This window comes from Brachyistius frenatus, unplaced genomic scaffold (assembly GCF_029030835.1).
Source record: "Brachyistius frenatus isolate BFR_SWC_R1_liver_20210118 unplaced genomic scaffold, ASM2903083v1 Contig_53, whole genome shotgun sequence".
NCBI lineage: Eukaryota > Metazoa > Chordata > Actinopteri > Embiotocidae > Brachyistius > Brachyistius frenatus.
In genome coordinates this window covers 2,609,447-2,632,500 of record NW_027210652.1, presented here as the reverse complement: position 1 = coordinate 2,632,500, position 23,054 = coordinate 2,609,447, and the positions used below count along the sequence as shown (strand labels likewise).

Below are 23,054 nucleotides of genomic sequence, written 5' to 3'. Positions count from 1 at the left end.
AAAGTCTACCCCACGTTAAAAAGTGAGTCACGACAGATTATCCATCACGCAGACATAATAAGCATCAGTCTAACCTCCGGGTCGTCCTCTGCACCCTGCAGGCCCGGTGTTCGTGGTGCAGTGGCTGTTCGATGAGGCCCAGCTGACGGTCGACAACATCCACCTGACCGGCCAGCCCGTCCACGAGGGCCAGTGGAGGTACATCCAGAACCTGGGCCAGGAGCTGAGGGGCACGCTGCGTGAAGTCCCGTAAGAAAGAGAGAGAGAGAGAGAGAGAGAGAGACACACACACACACACACACACACACACACAAGGTAGAGTCCCTGTTTAAGTGCTGTTGACGCTGTGTTTGGATTTGCAGGGCGATGTTTGCTCCGGCGTGTCTGTCACATGAACTCATCACAAGGACGTACGTAAAAAACACTTTTTAATGAAAACCTTTGTACAAGGAAACTTTAATTACAGCTTTTAGCTCAAACTTTTCCATGTTTTTATTTGCCTAAACCTCAAAAATAAGTTCTTGTTTATTTTTCTGACTGACTGCTCTATGACACGTCCTCCAGCTGAGTTGTCAAACTTCCAGTTGATGTTCTTTCTGGTCCTTCATCCCAGTTTGTCTCCGTGTCCCTGCAGGTACTGGATGGACATTCAGGTGAAAGGCACCTCCCTCCCCAGAGCCCTCCACTGCTGGGACCGCAGCTTCCAAGACAACCTCCACGGCAACAGCAGCCACGGCAACCACAACCGCCAAAAGCACAAGAGCCCTCCCGCGAGAGGCTGCCCGCTCCACCTGATTGACAGCTGCCCGTGGCCGCACTGTAACCCGTCCTGCCCGACCATCCGGGACCAGCTGACGGGACAGGAGATGAGCGTGATCCAGTTCCTGAAGCACATGGGCTTCGACGTGCAGAAGATGGCTCAGCAGCAGGGGATGGACCCCAGGAAGCTGCTGGGCATGCTCAGTAACGGAAACTGAGTCGCATTTCATAAAACTGCTCCAGCGTCAATAAGCCCGGAGGAAGACGAGGACGGTGGACACAAAACTCTGACGAGAGACGTCACCTATCTGAAAAGCAACTGAAAAACACGACGACTCACTGTTGAGTCAAATAAAATCAAACCGGAACGTTTGAGCGGTTTAAATACAACAAACGGGATCTCATCAGATCACCGTGAGATATCCAGATATGCTATTATTGAGCGTGTACCCGAGTGTCCAGCGATCTGCAGGATGTGTGTGCAGGTGAGGTTATCATGTCTGCAGCCGTGTTGAGAGTTCGACTGGAAACACCTCCGGGTTTGTTTCTCTGAACATCACATCCAGAAACCCCTCCATGCTGCTGTTTCTACCCTCCACCAAACATGCTGCTGCTTCTCTTTTTTGGGGGAAAAAAATAATAATTTAATGGGTAATATTTACTAATGAAAAGTTTATTACATTGTTCTTCAGGCCACAGTTAAATGATTTATTTATTTTTCTACTGAAACTATCTTTTATATTTCCTTATAGTCAGACACAGGTAGCCACGGTAACGACGTCTCCGTACATTTTTTACTTGCATGATTGTAAAAAAAAAAAAAAATTATAATGTTGTAGTGTGTATTGTGTGCATATTATTTTCTGGCTGTAGTTTGTAACAGATTGTATTGTAGTGTTGCCCGCAGCTCATATAAGCACTAATAAATACAAAGACACACCGATATGATAAAACATAGTTTACTTAGAAAGTACAATATCGCCCTAAAAGAAGAACATCAGTAAAAACAGTATCGACATACTCACACCCACAGAATCCAAAGTTTACCTACAACATACACACTAATAATATCATTTATCATGTTTGCACAAGAAATAAGAATAAAAAGTATTTGTTCACAGTTGGTATAAAAGTGCTTCTACAAAAGAAGGTCTGAAAGATTTCCTGGTTTTATTACCTGCATCCGCCAGGTCGCTTCTTAAAACTCAAAAACAACTAAGCACGTGTTCAGTTATCATCTTGTGTCATTGTGTTTTTGTTCTGTGCGACGTCACTTTGACTTCCTCTCATCTATAAAGCAGACAGCTTCGTTTCACCTGATGTGGTCGTTTTGTTTGTTCCTTCGACCTGTAAAAGCTCTAGCTGGTGAAACTGAAATCCTACCGATGCATCGGACGTTTCACTTGTAGTCTTCTGCTCTTCCTATTCCAGTTATTCTGTTCTGAGATTCCTCCTGAGCTCAGAGACTTGAGATCTTTAACATGCAGAGTCCTAGAAAGGAAAAGAACCAACAGTGGAAGTAAGCAGAAGGCAGGAGGAGTTGTGTCTGTCTGTTCTGGTAAAGATGAGAATCAGAGACCGACCTGACTGGCGAGTCTCCGAGCGGGAGTTCGTTTCTGCTCATGAACCGACTGGAGCCGCGTGATCAGGAACTTTTTATCCTCTCCCTCCTGAAGAAGGTCAACCAGGTTCATCAAAAAGTATCAGAAGAACATTGCTTTATGAGTCGGTCTCATAAACAGACTGTATGTTCACAGACATCTTACATTTTTGATCTGCTCCTGCAGCAAACTGATGATCTTCCTCTGACCGTCCACCACCTGACTGTGGAAGTAGATGACGATCCTGATCCAAACAAACACAGAACATATTGGGATCGGGCCGGGACCACCCCTGTGTGTGTGTGTGTGTGTGTCTGTCCCACTCACAGAAAGATGCCGGCTCCCACAAACAGGAAGAGAGGGTTTTCCACCAGGTAGGAGTGAGCTCTAGCCAGCACAGACAGGTTGGGATTATCTTTCTCCAGTTCTTCCATCCAGTGTTTCCCGGCCTGAAACATGGTTTTGAGGCCTCGGAACGGACCGCATGTGGAGGACGGCGTGATGCTCCACATGGTGTATGTGACGCACACAGAGGCGCCCATGAAGGAGGGGAAGCAGAGGAGCGTGATGAAGATGGTGGTCATCTGGCTGACTCTGTACGGCCTCCGGGGGGCCTGACAGTTCATCATCACACTGCTCTGAAAAACACACAGGCTGAGGTCAGAGGTCGCGTTTCCATAACAACTGTCAGGATCTTGGGATCAAAGCGGAGACATTTTACAAAAACACAAAAAGGATTTAAAGATTTCCCTTTGAGGGATTAATAAAGCACCCATCCACCTACCCACCTACCCACCCACCTACCCACCTACCTACCTACCTACCCACCTACCCACCCACCTACCCACCCACCTACCTACCCACCTACCTACCCACCTACCCACCCACCTACCCACCTACCTACCTACCCACCCACCTACCCACCCACCTACCCACCCACCTACCCACCTACCTACCTACCCACCCACCTACCCACCCACCTACCCACCCACCTACCTACCCACCTACCTACCCACCTACCCATCCACCTACCCACCTACCTACCCACCCACCTACCTACCCACCTACCCACCCACCCACCTACCTACCCACCCACCTACCTACCTACCTACCCACCTACCCACCCACCTACCTACCTACCCACCTACCTACCCACCTACCTACCCACCTACCCACCCACCTACCTACCTACCTACCTACCCACCTACCTACCTACCCACCTACCCACCTACCTACCCACCTACCCACCCACCTACCCACCTACCCACCCACCTACCCACCCACCTACCCACCTACCTACCTACCTACCCACCTACCCACCCACCCACCCACCTACCTACCCACCTACCTACCCACCCACCCACCCACCTACCCACCCACCTACCTACCCACCCACCTACCCACCTACCTACCTACCCACCCACCTACCCACCTACCTACCTACCCACCCACCTACCCACCCACCCACCCACCTACCTACCTACCCACCCACCTACCCACCCACCTACCTACCTACCCACCCACCTACCCACCCACCTACCCACCTATCTATCCACCGAGTTCAGTCAGAAAACTACAGAAACTTTTGAGTGGATCATTTTTCCAAGCTTTCTTTTGTCAAACTACTGTTTCTGAGCTTTCAGCTCAAATTGGCAAAACAAGACAGCATTTCATCTTTTTTATTTTGTGTATTTCAAAATCAAATGTCTAAATTGAATTACCATCTTAATGTAGAAGAGCATGAATAGTTTGAGAATCTGGACAGCCGGCAGCAGCGGAGTGAAGAGAACTCCCAACCTGAGAAACACAAACAGATTATTCAATCACAACAGTTTGACTTGACGTGGGAGGACTGAGTGCGTCATAATAACGCCGTGTACCAGGCTAATGTTTGTCCGTAGATGAGTTCCAGGACGTTCCTGGGAATATCAAAGACGGGTTTCCTCCTCCTCTTCAGCACCTTCTCAGAAAACAGCCTGCAGGAGAAAGTAGAGTGATTTAAAAGGAGCACAGATTGAGTTCCAGCTACGAAGGACTTCATGATGAATGACTCGCCTCCAAAGAAACTCTCCAAACAAGGTGTCCAGAACAGTAAAGATGAAGTCCATGATCAGGAAGCGGTAAAGCTCCTGACCAACAAAACTCTCCCAGCACTGAGGGAACATCCACAAAACAGAAAAAACTCCAGATGAGAAACATTTTAATCACATCTGCAAAGTAAAAGTCGTCTTTTCCAGTATTTTAAAAAGTGTAAATTATGTTGCGTTATTTCTGTCACCGTCTGTCTAATCCCGTTGGGGGGGGCAGCCAAGCGACCCAGCCAGTGGTAGCAGAGGACGCCCAGCACGCTCACCTTCAACATCAGGTTACTAGAACAACAACAACATGTCAACAACAGACTCCGACATCATCGTTCAACGACGTGCGACTCCTGCGTTTGTACCGGCCGATGGCGACGTATGTGCGAACGGACGGCGACTCGTAGTCCTCCATCCAGGCGGCCAGGTTGAAGAGGCCGGGCAGCAGCAGGTTGATGAGCGACACCAGCACCGGCAGAGCCAGCAGGCTGGCCTCGTTCAGAAGGTCCACACCAGAGGAGGGAGGAGACAGGTGAAGATCCAGCTGAGGCCAGATGTTCAGATCAGGTTATGCATGTTATGTATGCATGTTATGTTCTGTATGTTATGTTCTGTATGTTATGTATGTTTTGTTCTGTATGTTATGTTCTGTATGTTATGTTCTGTATGTTATGTTCTGTATGTTATGTATGCATGTTATGTTCTGTATGTTATGTTCTGTATGTTCTGTATGTTTTGTTCTGTATGTTTTGTTCTGTATGTTTTGTTCTGTATGTTATGTTCTGTATGTTCTGTATGTTATGTTCTGTATGTTATGTTCTGTATGTTATGTTCTGTATGTTATGTTCTGTATGTTCTGTATGTTTTGTTCTGTATGTTCTGTATGTTTTGTTCTGTATGCTATGTTCTGTATGTTATGTTCTGTATGTTATGTTCTGTATGTTCTGTATGTTTTGTTCTGTATGTTCTGTATGTTTTGTTCTGTATGTTCTGTATGTTTTGTTCTGTATGCTATGTTCTGTATGTTATGTTCTGTATGTTATGTTCTGTTCTGTATGTTTTGTTCTGTATGTTATGTTCTGTATGTTATGTATGTTCTGTATGTTATGTTCTGTATGTTATGTTCTGTATGTTCTGTATGTTTTGTTCTGTATGTTATGTTCTGTATGTTCTGTATGTTCTGTATGTTATGTTCTGTATGTTCTGTATGTTCTGTATGTTCTGTATGTATGTTCTGTATGTTATGTTCTGTATGTTCTGTATGTTCTGTATGTTCTGTATGTTATGTTCTGTATGTTCTGTATGTTCTGTATGTTATGTTCTGTATGTTCTGTTCTGTATGTTCTGTATGTTCTGTATGTTCTGTATGTTATGTTCTGTATGTTCTGTATGTTCTGTATGTTCTGTATGTTATGTATGTTATGTTCTGTATGTTCTGTATGTTATGTTCTGTATGTTCTGTATGTTCTGTATGTGAACGAAGGATCACAAACCGCCCGTCTCACCTGGTGCATGTAATCAGAGAAGTGGTAGATGCCGACCACGCAGGCCGTCGTGCTGGCGACGCAGATCATCCACGCCAGACCGTGAACCAGCACACGCCACAACTTCTGGCACCGCGTGTTCTTCACATGTTTGTGATTCACCTCCGCCAACAGCTCCTGGACAGGGAGGAGGAAGGGGAGAGGGAAGAGGACAGGACAGGAGGAGGAAGAAGGAAGAGAGGGAGGAGGAAGAAGGAGGGTGAGAGATGACCGAGTATATTAGATCATCACATTCTGTCTGTCAATAATGTGACAGAGAGGAAAACAAAGGTTTAGAGTGTGTGTGTGTGTGTGTGTGTGTGTGTGTGTGTGTGTGTGTGTGTGTGTGTGTGTGTGTGTGTGTGTGTGTGTGTGTGTGTGTGTGTGTGTGTGTGTGTGTGTGTGTGTGTGTGTGTGTGTGTGTGTGTGTGTGTGTGTGTGTGTGTGTGTGTGTGTGTGTGTGTGTGTGTGTGTGTGTACCTTGAGCTGCGTGCAGATATTTTCAGACATGAGTTTGACGGATGGTTTCTTGATCACGTTGAAGTCCCAGGAGCAGAAAGCCTTCATGGCCAAGATGCTGTGAGATTTATCGATTCTGAAGCTCTGACCGAACGACTTCGACATGCTGGAGATGAAACGGAGACGCAGATGGTTTCATGTCTTTTAAAAGCAGATATGTTGGTTAAGTTTGTGTTTCCAGGTGGGTTCTTCTGTACCTGTTGACGAGGATGATGCAGGTGATGAAGAAGGCCACTCCGATGGTGAAGAAGTAAGCCAGCGGCAGGTTGTACGAGCGGTGCTTCGACCCACAGTCCGGTCCGGTCTGGTTCAACACGGACATGTCCGGCCCGCCGCTGTCAGCCCGGCAGCTCCTGCGCAGTGTGTAGTTGCTGTAGTATCCATAGTACATCACCGAGTCGGAGAAGTAGCCCTGAAACAAACACCTGTACTTCAGAGAACTTCATCATCATTATTATCTACTTTGCTAGAACATTTTTAGATTTAAAATCTTCTTGACAGGTTTTAAGACATAAAAATGCAATAATCTGCTTTGAATAATATTTTTTCTGTTTTTAAATTAACACACTAAAATCGACATCATGTCCCACATTAAAATATCCTGATATATTTTTGAATAAGCAAATATTCCTAAATTATGGAACTCAATCTACACGGGAGGCTTGAAGATCTCAGATTATGTTTGTGAAAGATGCTGATTGGACCACAAACAGCTCCCAGCTGGTTGAGATGCCACGAAATCCTGCTCATATATTCACATGAGATTCATGGTCCTGTTCCTCAGATGAATATGAAACCAGCCTCCAGTAAAACTGCATGTTTGTCATTCAGCACAAAGAAACTTAAATATTCAAGTGAAGTAATTCTTATAAAAACGTTAATTCAGCAGTTTAAAGTTGGCTTTATTATTTGAAACTAATCATTCAGATCTAAAGTGTCTTCAAGGATGCTGTGAGGGTTTTGTAAGGAGTGCAGCGTCATGGCGTGTGAGAGGTGTTGCAACGCCACCCCACCACCGAGCACGTCTCACCCCCCCGGTGAGGAGCTCCAGGCCGGTGAAGCGGCTCCATGCAGGCAGCAGCGGAGGATGCACCGCCTGAGGCAGCACCAGGAAGGCTCCGGTCACCAGGAAGAGGAAAAGGTTGAAGAACAGCAGAGTCTTCAGGAACAGGAAGTACGAGAGGACTCCAGAGCCGAACCGCCCGCTGACTCTCTTGAGCGCCACCTGCCACAGCTGGAGGGAGTGCAGGAAGGACAGCCAACTGTACCAACTCTGTCTCACAGCCTGCGAGGAGAAAAAAACAACCCTGTAGCAACGCAGAGCAAAGTACACATGTGTTTGTGGTTTGTGAGTCACACAGAAAGCAGTAAATGATTGGGCAACAGAGTTCACGGTGCCGTGATAACAACACAGACAGGAAATACCCACGACAACAGAGAAGAATGCTGAGCAGACTTTTTAAGGTGTGTCTGTTGCCATATTTATAACTTCGTGTTCGATGCACAAATCACAGTCAGAGCACATTTAAACAACAAGGTTTTAAAACAGGAAGTGCTCAACATCTGGACGGACGATTCAATGATCAGATGTTCGACTGTAAACACCAACAGGAACTGTCACCATGTTCCCTCTGTGCTCAACCAACCAGCTGCCAGACTCTGGTGAGACTTTCTATACTATTATTATGCAATCTGATTTCTTACATCTCCGAAAATGCAGAACAGAAGCAGCTGGTGTGATGTAGAAAAACCTCCGCAGTGTGCTTTGAATCTCTCAAACCTTTAATCTCAACCTTTAACCCAACATGAATGAGAAGTCTTTAAATAGCCCAGAAAACAGAAACAGAAAATCTGAACATGCAATTCACTGAGATGTGGAGGAAACCCCAGCTGCTGATTAAAAAGCTCCACAGCGTGACAGACAGCTGTTCTCAAGGTCAAGAACGAACTGTCAATCACATGCCGTGTTTCCTTCTTTTCTAAAGGATCCATTGTTACTACCGACTGAAACATCTTAAGACCCCGTCAGACATAAAGAGATTCATAAAACATAAGAAGACGAAGATATGAAGGGGTCTCCGGTGGTCTACTTACGATAATGATGTTATATTTGAATCGACTGCAACAGGAGAGTTTATTGGCTGAACCCGTGTGTTTTTCCTTTTGCACTGCCGACCTCCTGTGAACAGACACACAACGAAGGGAGAATCAGACGGACACACAACAACACAGTTCGTCCAAAGAGAAGAGAAGTCCGACAACGTTTACCCGAGTTCACTCTTCTCCGCCACGCTGAGCGGCATCCCGCGGAGCATCCTCACTCGGTCACCCGCCGACAGGTTCTGCAGGTTGTTCACCAGACGGTCCTTCTTACTCGCTGTGACACACACAGGCAGCATTACAGCCGTTTCAGTTACAAACTCCTCGTCCAGCTTTATTGTATTAAAACAGCTTCCTCAGCTCCGTCGTCGTGCTCACCGTCGGAGCCCTCTGCGTCCGTAGTGTCGGCCTCCATGCCGTAGCCGCAGATGCTCGGCCTGGCGGAGCGAGAGAAGTCCCGGATGGACGGTCGGCTCTGCCGGCTTCTCCGCAGCTTCATGGTCCTGTTGTAGTACTGAGAGATGATGGCTCCTCTGCTGCGGCCTGGAGAGCGACACCACCACACAGGAGCAGACGGGAACATTTACAGACTCCAAAAAAACACAGATCCTCCAGCTGCTCGTTTCAACCAAACCTCCCTCAGAATCTAATCAGCTGTTCGCTGACGAAGGATTTATCATTTCACTAAACTGCAAATTGTCTTTGAGTAACGCTGAACAAAATAAAAACAACAACAACAGTGATTATTACAGCTCATCATTTCAAAAGCACAACAAACAGCCGTTTTACAGGAACTCACATCACATGACAAACACTATCTCCCTTATGCTTCCGATGCTCAAAGTCAAACCATGTAGAACAGATATCAAACCATCTTCACCAACATGGTGAAGCTCTCGACGTGCCACCGACAGGAAGGTGACAGACAAACTGCTTCCCCACAAAACTCTGCTCCTCTGAAACTCGTCTGTTTTCAGTCTTTTAATGATCAACGTGCAGCAGTGTGACACCAGCAACGCCAGGTGAGGTTTTACATTAAAGATCGTATTTCCAATGTTTTAATACTCACTAACTCCAACATTTACCGTCTCAGGGACGATAACAAACACAACATTTCAGGTTAAAGATATTTACCCCGAAAACTTTCTAAAATTACATTTGGGTCAATGAGCAGGTTTCAGCCTTGTAGTCAGTGACACCAGAACATTTTGTTCAGCCATTTCCTCAGAGGAACTAAGTGTTAAAAATGATATCAAAACATCTCTAAAATTCCTTTGAACAACAAAAACAAATCCACTAATATGCTCAAACCTGAAACACTTTACTGAAGAATTCTCTGGTGTTGTGCATCGTCCTCTCTGAGCGTGAACGACCGCTGGTCGTCTGCAGGACTCACCGATGGTGCGACTGGGCATGGAGGACAGGATCCTCATGGTGGCTGAAGACCAGCGTTCCCTTACGAGAGGGTCTGTTTGTCTTTCATCGTCCTCCCAGTCCTCCTCCCTTCGTCTCGGTCTCTGTTCCCTGAACTCCTGGCCGGGGCTGGACAGGTAGGCCACGTTGTCTGGGGAGAAAACACACGTACACAACATGAAAAATATGACAACTGCTGCGAGAGACTGAAAAACAAACATTGAAATATTTAAATCTGTAATGTGACATTTTAGGAATGACATTAATTACACACTAATAACAATCCCAGGTGATATCTACTCTACGTCACATAAGAATATTATATTTAGATAATATCAAGCTTTTGTATGTGCAGGCGCTGCATGTACCTCGACGCTCTTCGTCCAGTTCTCTCTGCAGCTCCTGCAGCTCGAAGGCTTCGGACAGTCCTCCGTTCTCACTCTGTTCTGCTATCAGCTGGTTGAAGGAGTCGTGGATGCCGTCCTCGTCCGCCGGGCTCCTGACGGAGGGACACATGGGGACCGTTACAGGAGACACAACAAAGGGCGCTTCAGATGAAACACAATGACCCTCCGACTCCTTCGGCCCAGATCGCCCTCCGACCCTCTTCCTTATCTGGACTCCAAGTCAAAGCCGTTTATGTCTCGTTACAGCAAGAAGGGAATAAAACCCACACAAAGAGAGTTAAGCTGCGTTTGACTGGATCTTTATCCAGATAGAAACCAGCCGACACACCCACACTCAAACTAAACATAAGAGACTTATTGAGTGGAGGTTATCAGCTGGTTATCAGCTGGTCACATGGTACAAAAACAAACCATACATGAAAGGCCTGGGACAGAGCGCTTTAAGATCCCTCCCCTTTAATCCTTTTTCCTCCCGCTCTCACGGCCTTCATGTGAAGTAACGCGAGGTGAGAACAACCAAACAGAGAAGCAGAGAGAGGAAACAAGAGGAACAGAGATCCACGATCGAACTTACTCCAGTCCAGCTTCCACGAGCGGGTGGCTGAGGTCAAAGTTTACATTTCGGGCCATCCTGCCGGTCCCGACCGTCTCGATCTGCCCGCCGTCAACCGATCGCTGAGGGATCACACCCTCACCTGCTCAGACCTGCACTCCCCGCCCACCATGATGTCATTGCTCTACCTGAGAGGGGGGGGGGGTGTGACAGTGTTAGAGGGAAGAGGAAGAAACGCCAGCAGACTTCCCTGGAATTTGAAGTCTGTTGTCGTGTTACTGCTCGTCGTGCAGCTTTTAAACGACACCTCTAGGAATCAAACCTCCAGGACTGTTTACATGGCAACTGAGCTTCATGTCTCAGGTCACATTTAATCTTTGCAATACTTTGTGATCAATAAATTGATAGATTGATGGTAATCACCTCAGGCTGTGCTTGTTCACATCTCTGCAGCATTAAATATCCGATATCCAAATATCTAATTCAGTGTCCTTTACATTGAGCGCTCTGTGACTGTGACCTATGAGCTGGACCTGTCATGAGGGATTACATCATCATGTCCACACGTCTGAGAGCTCCATTGTGTTTCTGCTGGTGAGGACAGCGGTCAGAGTGAGACGGACCATTGGGACACAAATGATTATTTGTAGCCGGCGACAGAGCGATGCTTTGTCAGATTTCAACATCAAACAGTGTCAAATGTGAGATTTTGATGATTTAGATGATCACACCCTCACCCAGTAAATAAATCTTTCATCAGAAATATTTGTGACAATTAATTGTCAACTAAAACCATGATGGTGATAGCCTAACCCTAACCCTGGTACCAGCTGAGTGTGTTTTTAATAGGTGTTCCTTGTGTAACGTGTTCTGGATAATACAGAATTTCCCCACTAATAAAGTCAATCTTATCTTATAAACATAGATTGAATGAATAGTTTGGTCATTACACATGAACGATCCCACACATCAGACACAGCAGGGATCCGGCCCGTTAGCTGGAGGTCTTTCTGAGCATGATGTAAACAGCATGCATGAAGCAGCTCTGAACACCAGCCAACACGCTGCCTTCATGACTGAACGGGTAAAAAATGTCCCTCCGCCATCAACCCTAATCCTGTTTTTGAGCTTGTTCTTTTCAGTTGCTGTTACGACAACCGACTGCACGCACAATCTTTGTTCCCCTCTCGCAAACATACTTTTCTCATTACCGGAGGTTTTCCAGGATCATGTTACACTTCCCTTACGTGATCATTTCTGATTCCATATATTAATTTAGTTTGATCTCTTTTAAAAATACAAAGTTAATTCTGTCAGTTTATCACTCTTGAGGAGCAAAGAAATAAAAACACAACAGCTGCATGCAACACTTGCATTGCAGTGAACATTTAAGCCTCCCTGGCTGTCTTCTGTTAACGTGTATGTGATTAGTAATATCGAAGCAGTCGTCTGAGACCAGAGAACCAGAGCAGGATATAGTGGGAGTGGGTCATAGTTCAGCTGCTCCACTGCCAAATAAAATATACTGGAAAACAACGTAGAGCTGACGACACACAGACCGGCTGCAAGTGAGTCGGCTTCATTAGAGAACAAAACAAAAGGAAATAAATAGTATGAAGTAAAATCCCACTAGAGCTGTCAGACATCCAGGAGAGTCACAACGGAGACACCAACGTCCACAACGGAGACACCAATGTCCACAAACCTGAACACGGCTAAACATCACGTAAAAGGCTCAATGTCCACCAACAGAAACAGAGCGCAGCTATCAGCAGATATGAAGGTGATGCATGAGGGTGGAGATGAGGGTGGAGATGAGGGAAGGGTGAAAGGGAAAACGTCCATCCTAGCAGCTTTCAGAAACTGACAAGCAAGAAGTTCCCACGTTGCTGAGGAAAGCCAATAACAGGCAGCAGGAGGACAAAGCTGCAGCAGGAGGACAAAGCTGCAGCAGGAGGACAAAGCTGCAGCAGGAGGACAAAGCTGCAGCAGGGAGGACAAAGCTGCAGCAGGAGGACAAAGCTGCAGCAGGAGGACAAAGCTGCAGCAGGGAGGACAAAGCTGCAGCAGGAGGACAAAGCTGCAGCAAACACATCAGCAGAGAAACTCATTGGGGGGGAGGGGAGGGGGGGCAAACACAGGACCTGCAGTTAGGGGTTTTAGTTTGAAGGAAATTAAGTATAAAAACTATACAAAAGGTAAGACAGACCACAGAGGAGGTGGAGGACGGTAGCAGCTCACTAACAGGAGGTGGAGGACGGTAGCAGCTCACTAACAGGAGGTGGAGGACGGTAGCAGCTCACTAACAGGAGGTGGAGGACAGTAGAGAGAAAGGACATGCAACCACACAGCCGGTCATTCCCAACATTCAGGACAGAGGACACCAAATTATAGGTTTTACTTCAGCTTCTACTTCTCTGAAACTCTGAAACCCTGAAACTCTGAAACCCTGAAACTCTGAAACCCTGAAACCCTGAAACTCTGAAACTCTGAAACCCTGAAACTCTGAAACCCTGAAACTCTGAAACTCTGAAACCCTGAAACTCTGAAACCCTGAAACTCTGAAACCCTGAAACTCTGAAACCCTGAAACTCTGAAACTCTGAAACCCTGAAACCCTGAAACTCTGAAACCCTGAAACCCTGAAACTCTGAAACTCTGAAACCCTGAAACTCTGAAACCCTGAAACCCTGAAACTCTGAAACCCTGAAACTCTGAAACTCTGAAACCCTGAAACTCTGAAACCCTGAAACCCTGAAACTCTGAAACCCTGAAACTCTGAAACCCTGAAACTCTGAAACCCTGAAACTCTGAAACCCTGAAACCCTGAAACTCTGAAACCCTGAAACTCTGAAACCCCCTGAAACTCTGAAACCCTGAAACTCTGAAACTCGTCCCTCTCGGACTGAACGTTTCTGTCTGCTATAACAAACCAGCCTGTCGGTGCTCAAAACGAGAAAAAAAAGGTCTCCTTCAGCCGTTAACGCGGATCTGTAATTACCGAAGAAGCTCACATCTCCACCGGCAGAAAGAAACGGCTTGTTTTTGTTGTCGACTAGCTTGAACTGACGTTAGTTAGTTAGTTAGTTAGTTAGTTAGTTAGTTAGTTAGTTAGTTAGTTAGTGACGACCGCCGGCGGGTCAAACCTGCCAATGAGTTTCTGTGAATTGATAAAAGTTTGCCTCAGAATTAACTGCAAATCTGCGGTTTTATAGATCAGGAGCTTCGTGAAGACTCGTCGTTCACTCACCCGCTCCGGAACCTGACGAACCCGTTCAGCTCGTGCTCGTTAGTGTCACTCAAAACAGTCTGCACGCGCAGCAGGGCAGCGGGGCGAGACCATCGCAGCATGTTGGCTTTCTACACGAACTCCTAAAACCGGCTGCTAAACGTTTTTGCTCCCAAAAGTTAACAGGTAACATGTTAGTGTGTGGTGTCATTTCCAAACGGACACCCAGCGGTATGAGCCTCTACTAATAACAAGGTAAAATAAGCCGGACCCCCGCAGAGTTGGCCCTCTTGGTTCAGTCCCATTCAGGCTGAGTATCCGTCTACTGGTATTGTCGGCTTAAACAATGCAAACATACTCTACTCTACTCTACTCTACTCTACTCTACTCTACTCTACTGTAACTCTACTCTACTGTACTCTATTGTAACTCTACTCTACTCTACTCTACTGTAACTCTACTCTACTGTACTCTACTCTACTGTACTCTACTCTACTCTACTGTAACTCTACTCTACTCTACTCTACTCTATTGTAACTCTACTGTACTCTATTGTAACTCTACTGTACTCTACTGTAACTCTACTCTACTCTACTGTACTCTATTGTAACTCTACTCTACTGTACTCTACTGTAACTCTACTCTACTCTACTCTACTCTAACTCTACTCTACTGTACTCTACTGTACTCTACTCTACTGTACTCTACTGTACTCTACTCTACTCTACTCTACTCTACTGTAACTCTACTCTACTGTAACTCTACTCTACTCTACTCTACTCTACTGTAACTCTACTCTACTCTACTCTACTGTAACTCTACTCTACTCTACTCTACTCTACTCTACTGTAACTCTACTGTACTGTACTCTACTCTACTCTACTCTACTGTAACTCTACTCTACTCTACTCTACTCTATTGTAACTCTACTGTACTCTACTCTACTGTACTCTATTGTAACTCTACTGTACTCTACTGTAACTCTACTCTACTGTACTCTATTGTAACTCTACTCTACTCTACTCTACTGTAACTCTACTCTACTGTACTCTACTGTACTCTACTCTACTCTACTGTACTCTACTGTACTCTACTCTACTCTACTGTACTCTACTGTAACTCTACTCTACTGTACTGTAACTCCACTGTAACCTAATCTCTCCCTAAAACCACAAATAGTCTGTCAGATTGTTAGTTTAAATTAAAACATCCTAACTCAATGAAAAATAATAATAATAAAAAGAACTCAATGAAGCCTGTGTGAACATTATGGTGCCATTTGTAGACAAATCTCTACTGGTTTTCACAAAATATATATTTTGACATGTCACAGTAGGAAAAGCACACAAAAAGGATCTCTATGTCAGTTTCAGTTTCCTACATTCATGTTGAGAGTCATATTATTATTTTTACATGCTACTACTTAAAATAAGATGTCAATACTTCCTCTGCTGCCTGTTCAGTTTGTGTGAAATTGACTGAATAAGACAAGCTTGTATAAAGAAATGTTCAGATCTCAGGGTTGCTCTGTGCTCCTGATTCTTTCTAGTTGAAACTGATCTCTAAGTGTTAAAGTCTCTGTAGAATTTAAACTAATCCTGTGGAAATATTACATCAGTAATGAGTCCTGTGCTCATGTTTCTTTGTAAACGGCACTGACGAGAAGCCTCGTACGTCTTTGTGGTTTGATGAGTGGGTGAAAAGAGCCTTTCTGCTCCATCGCCTCACACATTACATTCAACTGCCAGTTTACAAATGGAGCACACTTCCTAGTGTAGATTATGTCCACTCCATCTAGAATGATCAAACACATGACTTTTTATATGGAAAAAATAAATGAAATTGCATCAAATAACAGCTAAAAGCTGGATGTGCAGTCTGACCAGGTCGAGCCTGATCTGATTATGACCTTTGAACTGTCCTCGCTTGTTTGTGTGCCGCTGCAGCACATACAGTACGTGTGCGTTTCTGATGTTCACCCCAGAGAGACGTCTGTGCCGGCATCCTGTCATGTGACTGCCTGTGAGCTGTCAGATTCAGCCTCAGTGTGGACACATTGAACATTTGCGCCACCTGCCAGAAAGGGAGCTCGACCAAGAAAACAACTCCAGATCAGCCGTTCAGGGCGCTTCGCTTCGCTGTGAGGTGGAAAAGAGGATATTCTGATCCACCGTGGAAACAACTTCTCATTTTGCAGAACTTTACATCGCTGCTTCAGGTGAAGAAGATTGTTGAGATGTGTTTGTTCATGAATTGAGAAATTTTTGTATTTTCTTTTTTCTGAAAGAGGAAGTTCAAAAGGAGGAGCACAAAACTATCAACTTCATGAGAATCGTATCAGGTAACTAAATAAAACAAAGTGCCCGTGTATTCATCAGCTCTGTGTTAGAGACGACATCTTTCCTGATCCACTCTGACAGTGTTTAGTTTGTAGGAATAAAACTCTGACTACATAATATAGAGATGCAGCTCTGCACTTTTCTTCCAGATGACACAAAGAGGCGTGATGGTTTGCTTTTTGTGAAGTTGATGGTCCAAGATCACATGCAGGCCGTCACATATCTTTTTATTGACACACATTGGTATTTATTCAATAATATCACACTTAGGACATTTTCTCTCCTTGCACACAAAGGCACGAGAAAAGAGAAAAGCAGAGTATTGGACATGTCTAAACCCAACATGATGCTCGGTATCAAGTAAATGAATCAAACATACGGCTCGAACTTGATTAATTCTCTCTTTGCCTAATTTATGTCATTGCAACCTGAATGTTTGGGGTTTGTGAAAACATGTGCTGTAAACTACTCATGCATTATGTCATACAGAAGAGAAGAGAAGAGAGCACTCAGTCCACCCTGTCCTCAGACTCCTGCGAGCACTATCAGACAGGGATATTCGACCAGCTGACGAGCGTCCGGACTTGCCGGTCCGGGCAGGATAGACACAGGTTTATGGAAACCTGTGATGCCCATCAGGGCGGCCCAGAGCCCAGGCAGAGGCACCGCCACGGCCACCCGTCCAGAGGACCCGGAGAAAGAGCGGCGACGCAACCACTCAGAGACTTGGCCATGTGTCTTCAGGGGAAGAGAGCTGCCAGGTGAGAAAACTCATCATACAAACCTGTTTCTTCTCAATCTACATCTTACTTTGACATTCAAGGGAAAAGGTCCATGTTGTTAGACATTATGGAGTTCTATAAAACTCACGTCTTATCAACTCATTGACACGCTGTATTATTTCATTTTGTGGGTCCGCCTCTGTTTTCCAACAATTTCCAACATTCTTGGCAATTTGTGTGTAAAAGCCTTCTAATGACCTCTTGTTACAGGTTTCACATGTTTATGCAACTTCATCAGTGATTTATTCCCAGATCTTTGTTTTTCAATACTTTTTAGAGCCCTGAATGGAAACAGTTCACATTTAAGAGCAAAGCTAGATATATCTTTGTGCTGCAGAAATGATGCTTTCTTTTCCACTTGCACATTTCATGACCCCTCAGATTCATCTTTTGATCCTTTGAGCGGGTTCTGATTTCCATATTTGGAAGTTTAGTAATTTCGTAAAATAAACACTTCAAATTCTGCCGCCTGCTCAGTTCGTGTCTCTCATTCACTCAGACTAATATGTGAAAATGCTCCTCCACACACCACGTTATCTTTTCACATTACTGCCCACAAAGCAGTGAATTGATTTGCGTGTGTAAAATAAATGGAGTGACTTTAAACCCAACACCTTCAAGTCTTAGTTCAGCATAAAGTGCTCTTGAATATCTGATTTTGTTTTGGTGTTTTTGTGTTCTGGAGCTACATGTTAAGACAAAAATGAATTCATTAAATGAAATTCTGTTATGCTGCTGATTAGGGACAGACGGAAGATGCAAATCAGCAATGTTGGTTTTGGGGCGTCATGGAGGCGGAGCCAGAGTATCAACAGGAAAAGGGTGTGGGCACAGATGAGAGCTTTGTCCGGCCTGTTGCCATGGCAGCACACGCTTCACACCATCGAAGGTAAGAAAAGCCTCTGGCACATTTTCTGTACGTGTGCTTATATAGACACCTATTTTTATCTGGCACGCTGTAATTCAGTGACTGAACAATTTCAACACACATTTGATCACACGGTTGAAAACGTAACCCTCAGCGATCTGTTCCAGGCAGGTTCGGAGTAGGCGTGAAGGCCTATTTTGTTTTCCTCAGATATCTGGTTCACTTGAACCTGCTGCACTGTGCTCTTATCTGCGGTTTCATTCTGGGCCCGACAATATTTTATGGCAAGAGCAACAGAACCGGTGAGTCGCCGTAGTGACAGATGTCAGTAAATTAACCACAACTGCATGCAGACTCCTAAAAACTAATCGCTCTCTGTGATTTCACAGAACTCAAATTTGGAGGCAACGACTCCGTTTTAGATTTCTTCCTGGGATCGGTAAGAGTTTGTTTACTTGTGCACTGTTTGTTTTGTAACTGGATGGTCCCTCTCCCTTTTTAGCCCAGAGGACACAGGATCCATGATTTCCAAAAAAGAATTTAAAATTTTGATTCATCAGACCAGAGGATAGTTTTCTACTTCACCTCAGTGCATCTCGGGTCCAGAGAAGGCGTTTCTGCATCATGTTTATATGTGTATGTGTTATATGTGTATATGTTTATATGCATTTGTGGATGCGGTGAACTGTGAAGTGTTTTTGAGCCCATGCAATTATTTTCATTACAGAATTGTGTGTTTTTAATGCCAACTGAGGGTCCGAATATCACGGCCATACAATATTGGTTTTCAGCTTTTTCCCTTGAGTTTTCTCCGGATGGTGAACCTCTCATTGTTAGAGACTTTGCTTCTCTGGGATGCTTTTTCTTTTTATACGCAAGAGGTTTAAATGATTTGCAAATCATCACATTCTGTTTATTTACATTTTACACAGTGTGCCAACTCTTGGGAAGGTGATTGTATAATCTCTCTCCTCTCGGGTCTCCAGGGCTATCTGTATCGTTCTCCGGTCTTCTTTGGTTTCTACACGCGTGGCTCCCTTGATTTGCTGTGCTTGAACATTCCTCTGCTGTACCTCGCTGGAATCCTCACCATCCTCCTCATCAGCCTCATCATGGTGGTTCGCAGGTGAGTGACCACAACGAAAGCAACAAAAAAGACTTTCAGTAGTAAATTTCCTTACATTTGTTCACCTCTAACAGAACAACCGTTGGCTACAAGCACACCTGGATGCTCGGGAAGCGTTACAGCATGAACGTGAGCTATAAGATCTTCTGCGGATGGGACTTCACCATCCAGGATCCTGCTGCTGCCACTCTCAAACACAGCTTCATCAGAAATGACTTCAAGGTGAATGGACACACTTCTGCTGTTAACTGGAGTGTCGTGGTCGCAACAGTTGATTTAATTTTGTCAGTAAAAGGCCTGAATATGACTCGTTCTCGTCCTCCCCAGCTGTTCCTGGAGGAGCAGAGCTTCTCCTTGCGGGCGGCTCAGAGGATGCTCGGACAGAAGGTGCGTATCTTCCTGCTCAGGGTCATCCTCAACCTGCTGGTTCTGTCTCTGCTGGCCGGAGCCTTTTACCTCATCTACTTCTCCACCAAGACATCTCTGGAGGCGGTAAGGATTTCATGCTGGATATCTTGTTTTGTTAATGAATTTGGTTGAAGTTTTTGACTGTGTTTTCAAAGACTGGACACCACTGGGTGGTCAGTCTGTTCCTCCAGTATCTTCCTCCCATCACCATGACCTTCATCCACCTGGTCCTCCCTCACATCTTCCGGAAGATCTCGTCGTTTGAGGACTATTCTTTCACCATGCAGGTGAACACCACGCTTGTGAGGTAAGGTGTGCGTGCATGCAGGGATTTAAACACCCAGCACCTACCTACACAGTCATGAATTCACCCTGTGTCTCCTTCAGGAGCATCTTCTTGAAGCTGGCCTCTCTGGGCATCTACCTGTTCTTTATCTTCACAACAACAAAACAACAGCAAGTCAGTTGAGCGAGAGATTAATGTTTCAAACTGCATTATTGCTGACGTGATTTCAAGTAAAAGTGTTTTCAGTGACCCAGTTTTTCATCTGTGTTTCTTTCACCTTCTTTCTCAGTGCTGGGAGAACCAGTTCGGTCGAGAGATGTACAAGCTGTGTATCTTCAACTTCCTCACCACTTTCTGCAGCACCTTTCTCTTGGACCTCCCTAGGAAGTGGGTGTGCTTGACATCAACAGTATCTTTCTTTCTTAGTCATCGTGGTCTGATTGGAAATGTCAATCGATGTTTTTCAAGTCTGTCCTGTTTCGATTCCACAGCAGGAAATCAGGAAAGATTCGATTTGACTTATTCTCAATTCTCAGGTTTTATGAACTTCATGACTCTTTCTTCGGTCTGACAGGTTGTTGCAGGAGAAGTATCCCACATCCTTGCTGGCCCGGTTGTTGGGAAAACAGCGCTTCTTGATCCCCTTCAATGTGCTGGACCTGGTGTACAGCCAGACTGTGTCCTGGGTGGGAGTCTACTACTGCCCCCTGCTGCCGCTGATAGGAACTGTCACACTGGGGGCCACCTTCTACATCAAAAAGGTTGTTGGGAACAGCAGTTGTAGAAAATATGCAGGCGAGCTGACTGGAGAAATGAATGTGGATGTATTGAACCACTCGGAAAACTCAACCTCCTTGGTGGAAGAAACAAAAGAACAGAACTAAGAGCTCAACTGTGACAAAATCATCTGTCAAAGGAAGAAATAGTTTGTTGGGAAGAAAGATAAAATCCTAAAATAAATAACTTCCCACAGTACATCATGGTTTAATTGAATGAAACAGAGATCAGTACATTCAAATTCTGGACGTTGATATTTGCATGTAAAATAAGAACTTTTGGAAAGCTACAATTGAATTTCTTTTGAAAGAAACGGTTTTGGGAAATATGCCTCGTTGTCAAGACTTAGTTAAGAAAATTGAAAGCACTATTGTGTCTGTTTCTATACAGTCTATGGTCATGTACAGCAAATAGGAAGCTGCAGCTGACCTAGCAGCCTGCCAGCATCTCAAAACACACAAACACAAAAAACTGAGTAATAAAACCACATGTCATGGTTTTATTGGGGTAATATTCAGTTCTACTTCTTGGCCAGGAAACATTTCTTCTGATATAGGTTTTTCATCACCATGAAGGTTCAAGCAAATACATAAAAAAACAACAACAAGATGTATGGATTAGCTTTCACCGTCAATATGTAGTTTTAAATAATCTCACAAAGATATATATGACACATTCTAGAAATAGTTTTTTTTTGTTTTTTTTTTTAAATCTTTCTCTGTTACTGTATTTTGATGATTTTTAAGATTTAAAAAAAAAAAAAAGTTGTTTTCTTAACTTTCCCTCTTCCTGACCTGTGGTTTGTTGTTCTGCAGAGACAGAGTTGCACTGATGAATATGAACTAATGATGAAAACCGATTTGAATGTCTTCCTGTTCAGTTCAGCGTGCTGCGCTGCTGTGATGCAGAGCAGCGGATGTTTCGGGGCTCCACCTCTTCCGTGTTATTCCACTTCATGCTGATGCTTGGTCTCCTCCTGGCTGCAGCCACACTGGGCTTCAACCTCTACCCGCAAGAAGACACAAATAAGTACCGTCATATGTACCATCTCTGCTGTAACTCTGTCCAAAACATTCAGCATTACTTGTTGCTTTTTGTTTATTTGACCTTTCGGCTTTAGAGATAAAGGTCGTGTGTCCGATCTGTTTCCTCCTCTATCGGCTGCAGGTCCTCCTGCGGTCCATTTGGAAACGGAGAAACGGTGTTTAACGTGACGGGAGTGTGTGTGGGCAGTCTGCCCGGCCTGGCTCAGACCACTCTGGGCTACCTGACCTCGGAGGCCTTCGCCCTGCCGCTCATACTGGCGGAGATGTGAGTGTGAAGTGACAACAGATCAGAGCGTAAACTCGGTGTGGAGAATGTTACAGCTCACTGAATCCATGAATATGAGCTTATTAAAAATAGACATGCAGTATTTTATCTGATCTGCTGATCTTTGACTGACGTGAAGCGCATTCTGATTCCTCAGCATAATCTTGACTTCATATGTGTCCCGGGGACGAGCCAATCAGAAGGCCATCGAGAGGCTGAAAGACATGCTGGTTATGGTGAGCATGCGTCTCCAGACGACTCGCATTCCTACAAATTACTCAGAAAGAGGTTGTGGAAATATGTGCGTGACACCCAGTCAATCACTCTTACTGGTGTCTGTGTGTGTGTGTGTGTGTGTGTGTGTGTGTGTGTGTGTGTGTGTGTGTGTGTGTGTGTGTGTGTGTGTGTGTGTGTGTGTGTGTGTGTGTGTGTGTTTCCCTCACAGAGCACTTCAGATAAGTATTTCCTGGTGAAGCAGCACGCCACATTGCTGAGAGGTGGAAAAAACACCCGCAGAGTCCAATCTGAGGCCATCAAAGAGGACTCCCCCTTCAGTCACATGATGGACCCCCCCTCGGTCACATGACGGACCCCCCTCGGTCTCAGAATGGACCCCCCACTCGGTCACATGACGGACCCCGTACTCGGTCACATGATGGACCCCCCCCCCATCGTTCTCAGGACGGACCCCTGAAACAGAAGCTTTGCTTTGGAGGCCAGAAATAAAATCAAAGAATGACGAACTCACTTTTCCAGTTCTATGAAATACGAAGATAAGAAATAAAGCTGTTACATATTTCTGCAAAGGTCACAAAACCTTCATATGTTTTATTTTGTTTTTTTATTTTATTGAAAGTTGTTTCATGTCCTTGTGAGTGATAAGCTTGATGTATAAAATTAATAAAGTGTATGAACTACTTTGTTCAGTGTAAATATCAAATTCATGCACATGAACATATTCATAGACATAATAATT

The 23,054-nt window shown here is 44.9% G+C and overlaps 3 protein-coding genes and 1 long non-coding RNA gene across 7 annotated transcripts in view; 3 read left to right on the top strand and 1 right to left on the bottom strand.

The window, feature by feature from the left end:
• notum1b (notum, palmitoleoyl-protein carboxylesterase b) overlaps positions 1–2,136 on the top strand; it is a 7,158-nt gene extending 5,022 nt beyond the window's left edge. Inside the window, exons 8-11 of the mRNA XM_069705048.1 lie at positions 1–22; positions 102–249; positions 363–410; positions 635–2,136. The exon at positions 1–22 is cut by the window's left edge and continues 76 nt beyond it. Coding sequence (XP_069561149.1) covers positions 1–22; positions 102–249; positions 363–410; positions 635–977 — 561 coding nt within the window. The 3' untranslated portion in view covers positions 978–2,136. The remainder of the gene's footprint in view (positions 23–101; positions 250–362; positions 411–634) is intronic.
• On the bottom strand, positions 1,703–14,260 carry tmc6b (transmembrane channel-like 6b). Of its 4 annotated transcripts, none has more exons than XM_069705047.1 (20): positions 14,203–14,260; positions 10,975–11,141; positions 10,362–10,492; positions 9,977–10,144; positions 8,959–9,123; positions 8,749–8,857; positions 8,575–8,659; positions 7,511–7,765; positions 6,678–6,892; positions 6,442–6,586; positions 5,944–6,099; positions 4,804–4,982; positions 4,639–4,729; positions 4,416–4,513; positions 4,241–4,336; positions 4,082–4,157; positions 2,688–2,998; positions 2,526–2,604; positions 2,343–2,429; positions 1,703–2,250 (listed from the first exon to the last, which is right to left on the bottom strand). In XM_069705047.1, exons 2-20 carry the CDS (start codon positions 11,028–11,030, stop codon positions 2,236–2,238), a joined length of 2,517 nt encoding a protein of 838 aa, XP_069561148.1. In that variant the 5' UTR covers positions 11,031–11,141; positions 14,203–14,260; the 3' UTR covers positions 1,703–2,235. The 4 variants fall into 4 exon arrangements, with proteins under 4 accessions (XP_069561148.1, XP_069561145.1, XP_069561147.1 ...); XM_069705044.1 differs by lacking the exon at positions 14,203–14,260 and adding an exon at positions 13,954–14,196 and having other exon boundaries at positions 10,975–11,544; XM_069705046.1 differs by lacking the exon at positions 14,203–14,260 and adding an exon at positions 13,954–14,196.
• LOC138624677 (uncharacterized) lies at positions 7,899–8,754 on the top strand. Its single transcript, XR_011311173.1, has 3 exons — positions 7,899–7,944; positions 8,030–8,142; positions 8,670–8,754. It is a non-coding gene; the product is annotated as an uncharacterized lncRNA (long non-coding RNA).
• A 2,022-nt stretch (positions 14,261–16,282) lies between the features above and the next one.
• tmc8 (transmembrane channel-like 8) lies at positions 16,283–22,996 on the top strand. The gene is made up of 16 exons (XM_069705043.1): positions 16,283–16,399; positions 17,015–17,281; positions 18,046–18,191; positions 18,338–18,472; positions 18,560–18,609; positions 19,157–19,296; positions 19,371–19,518; positions 19,624–19,788; positions 19,860–20,011; positions 20,092–20,164; positions 20,280–20,377; positions 20,565–20,751; positions 21,648–21,796; positions 21,935–22,078; positions 22,236–22,314; positions 22,524–22,996. The coding sequence occupies exons 2-16, from the start codon at positions 17,136–17,138 to the stop codon at positions 22,662–22,664; spliced, it is 1,953 nt and encodes a 650-aa protein (XP_069561144.1). The 5' UTR covers positions 16,283–16,399; positions 17,015–17,135; the 3' UTR covers positions 22,665–22,996.
• Positions 22,997–23,054: the final 58 nt, after the last annotated feature.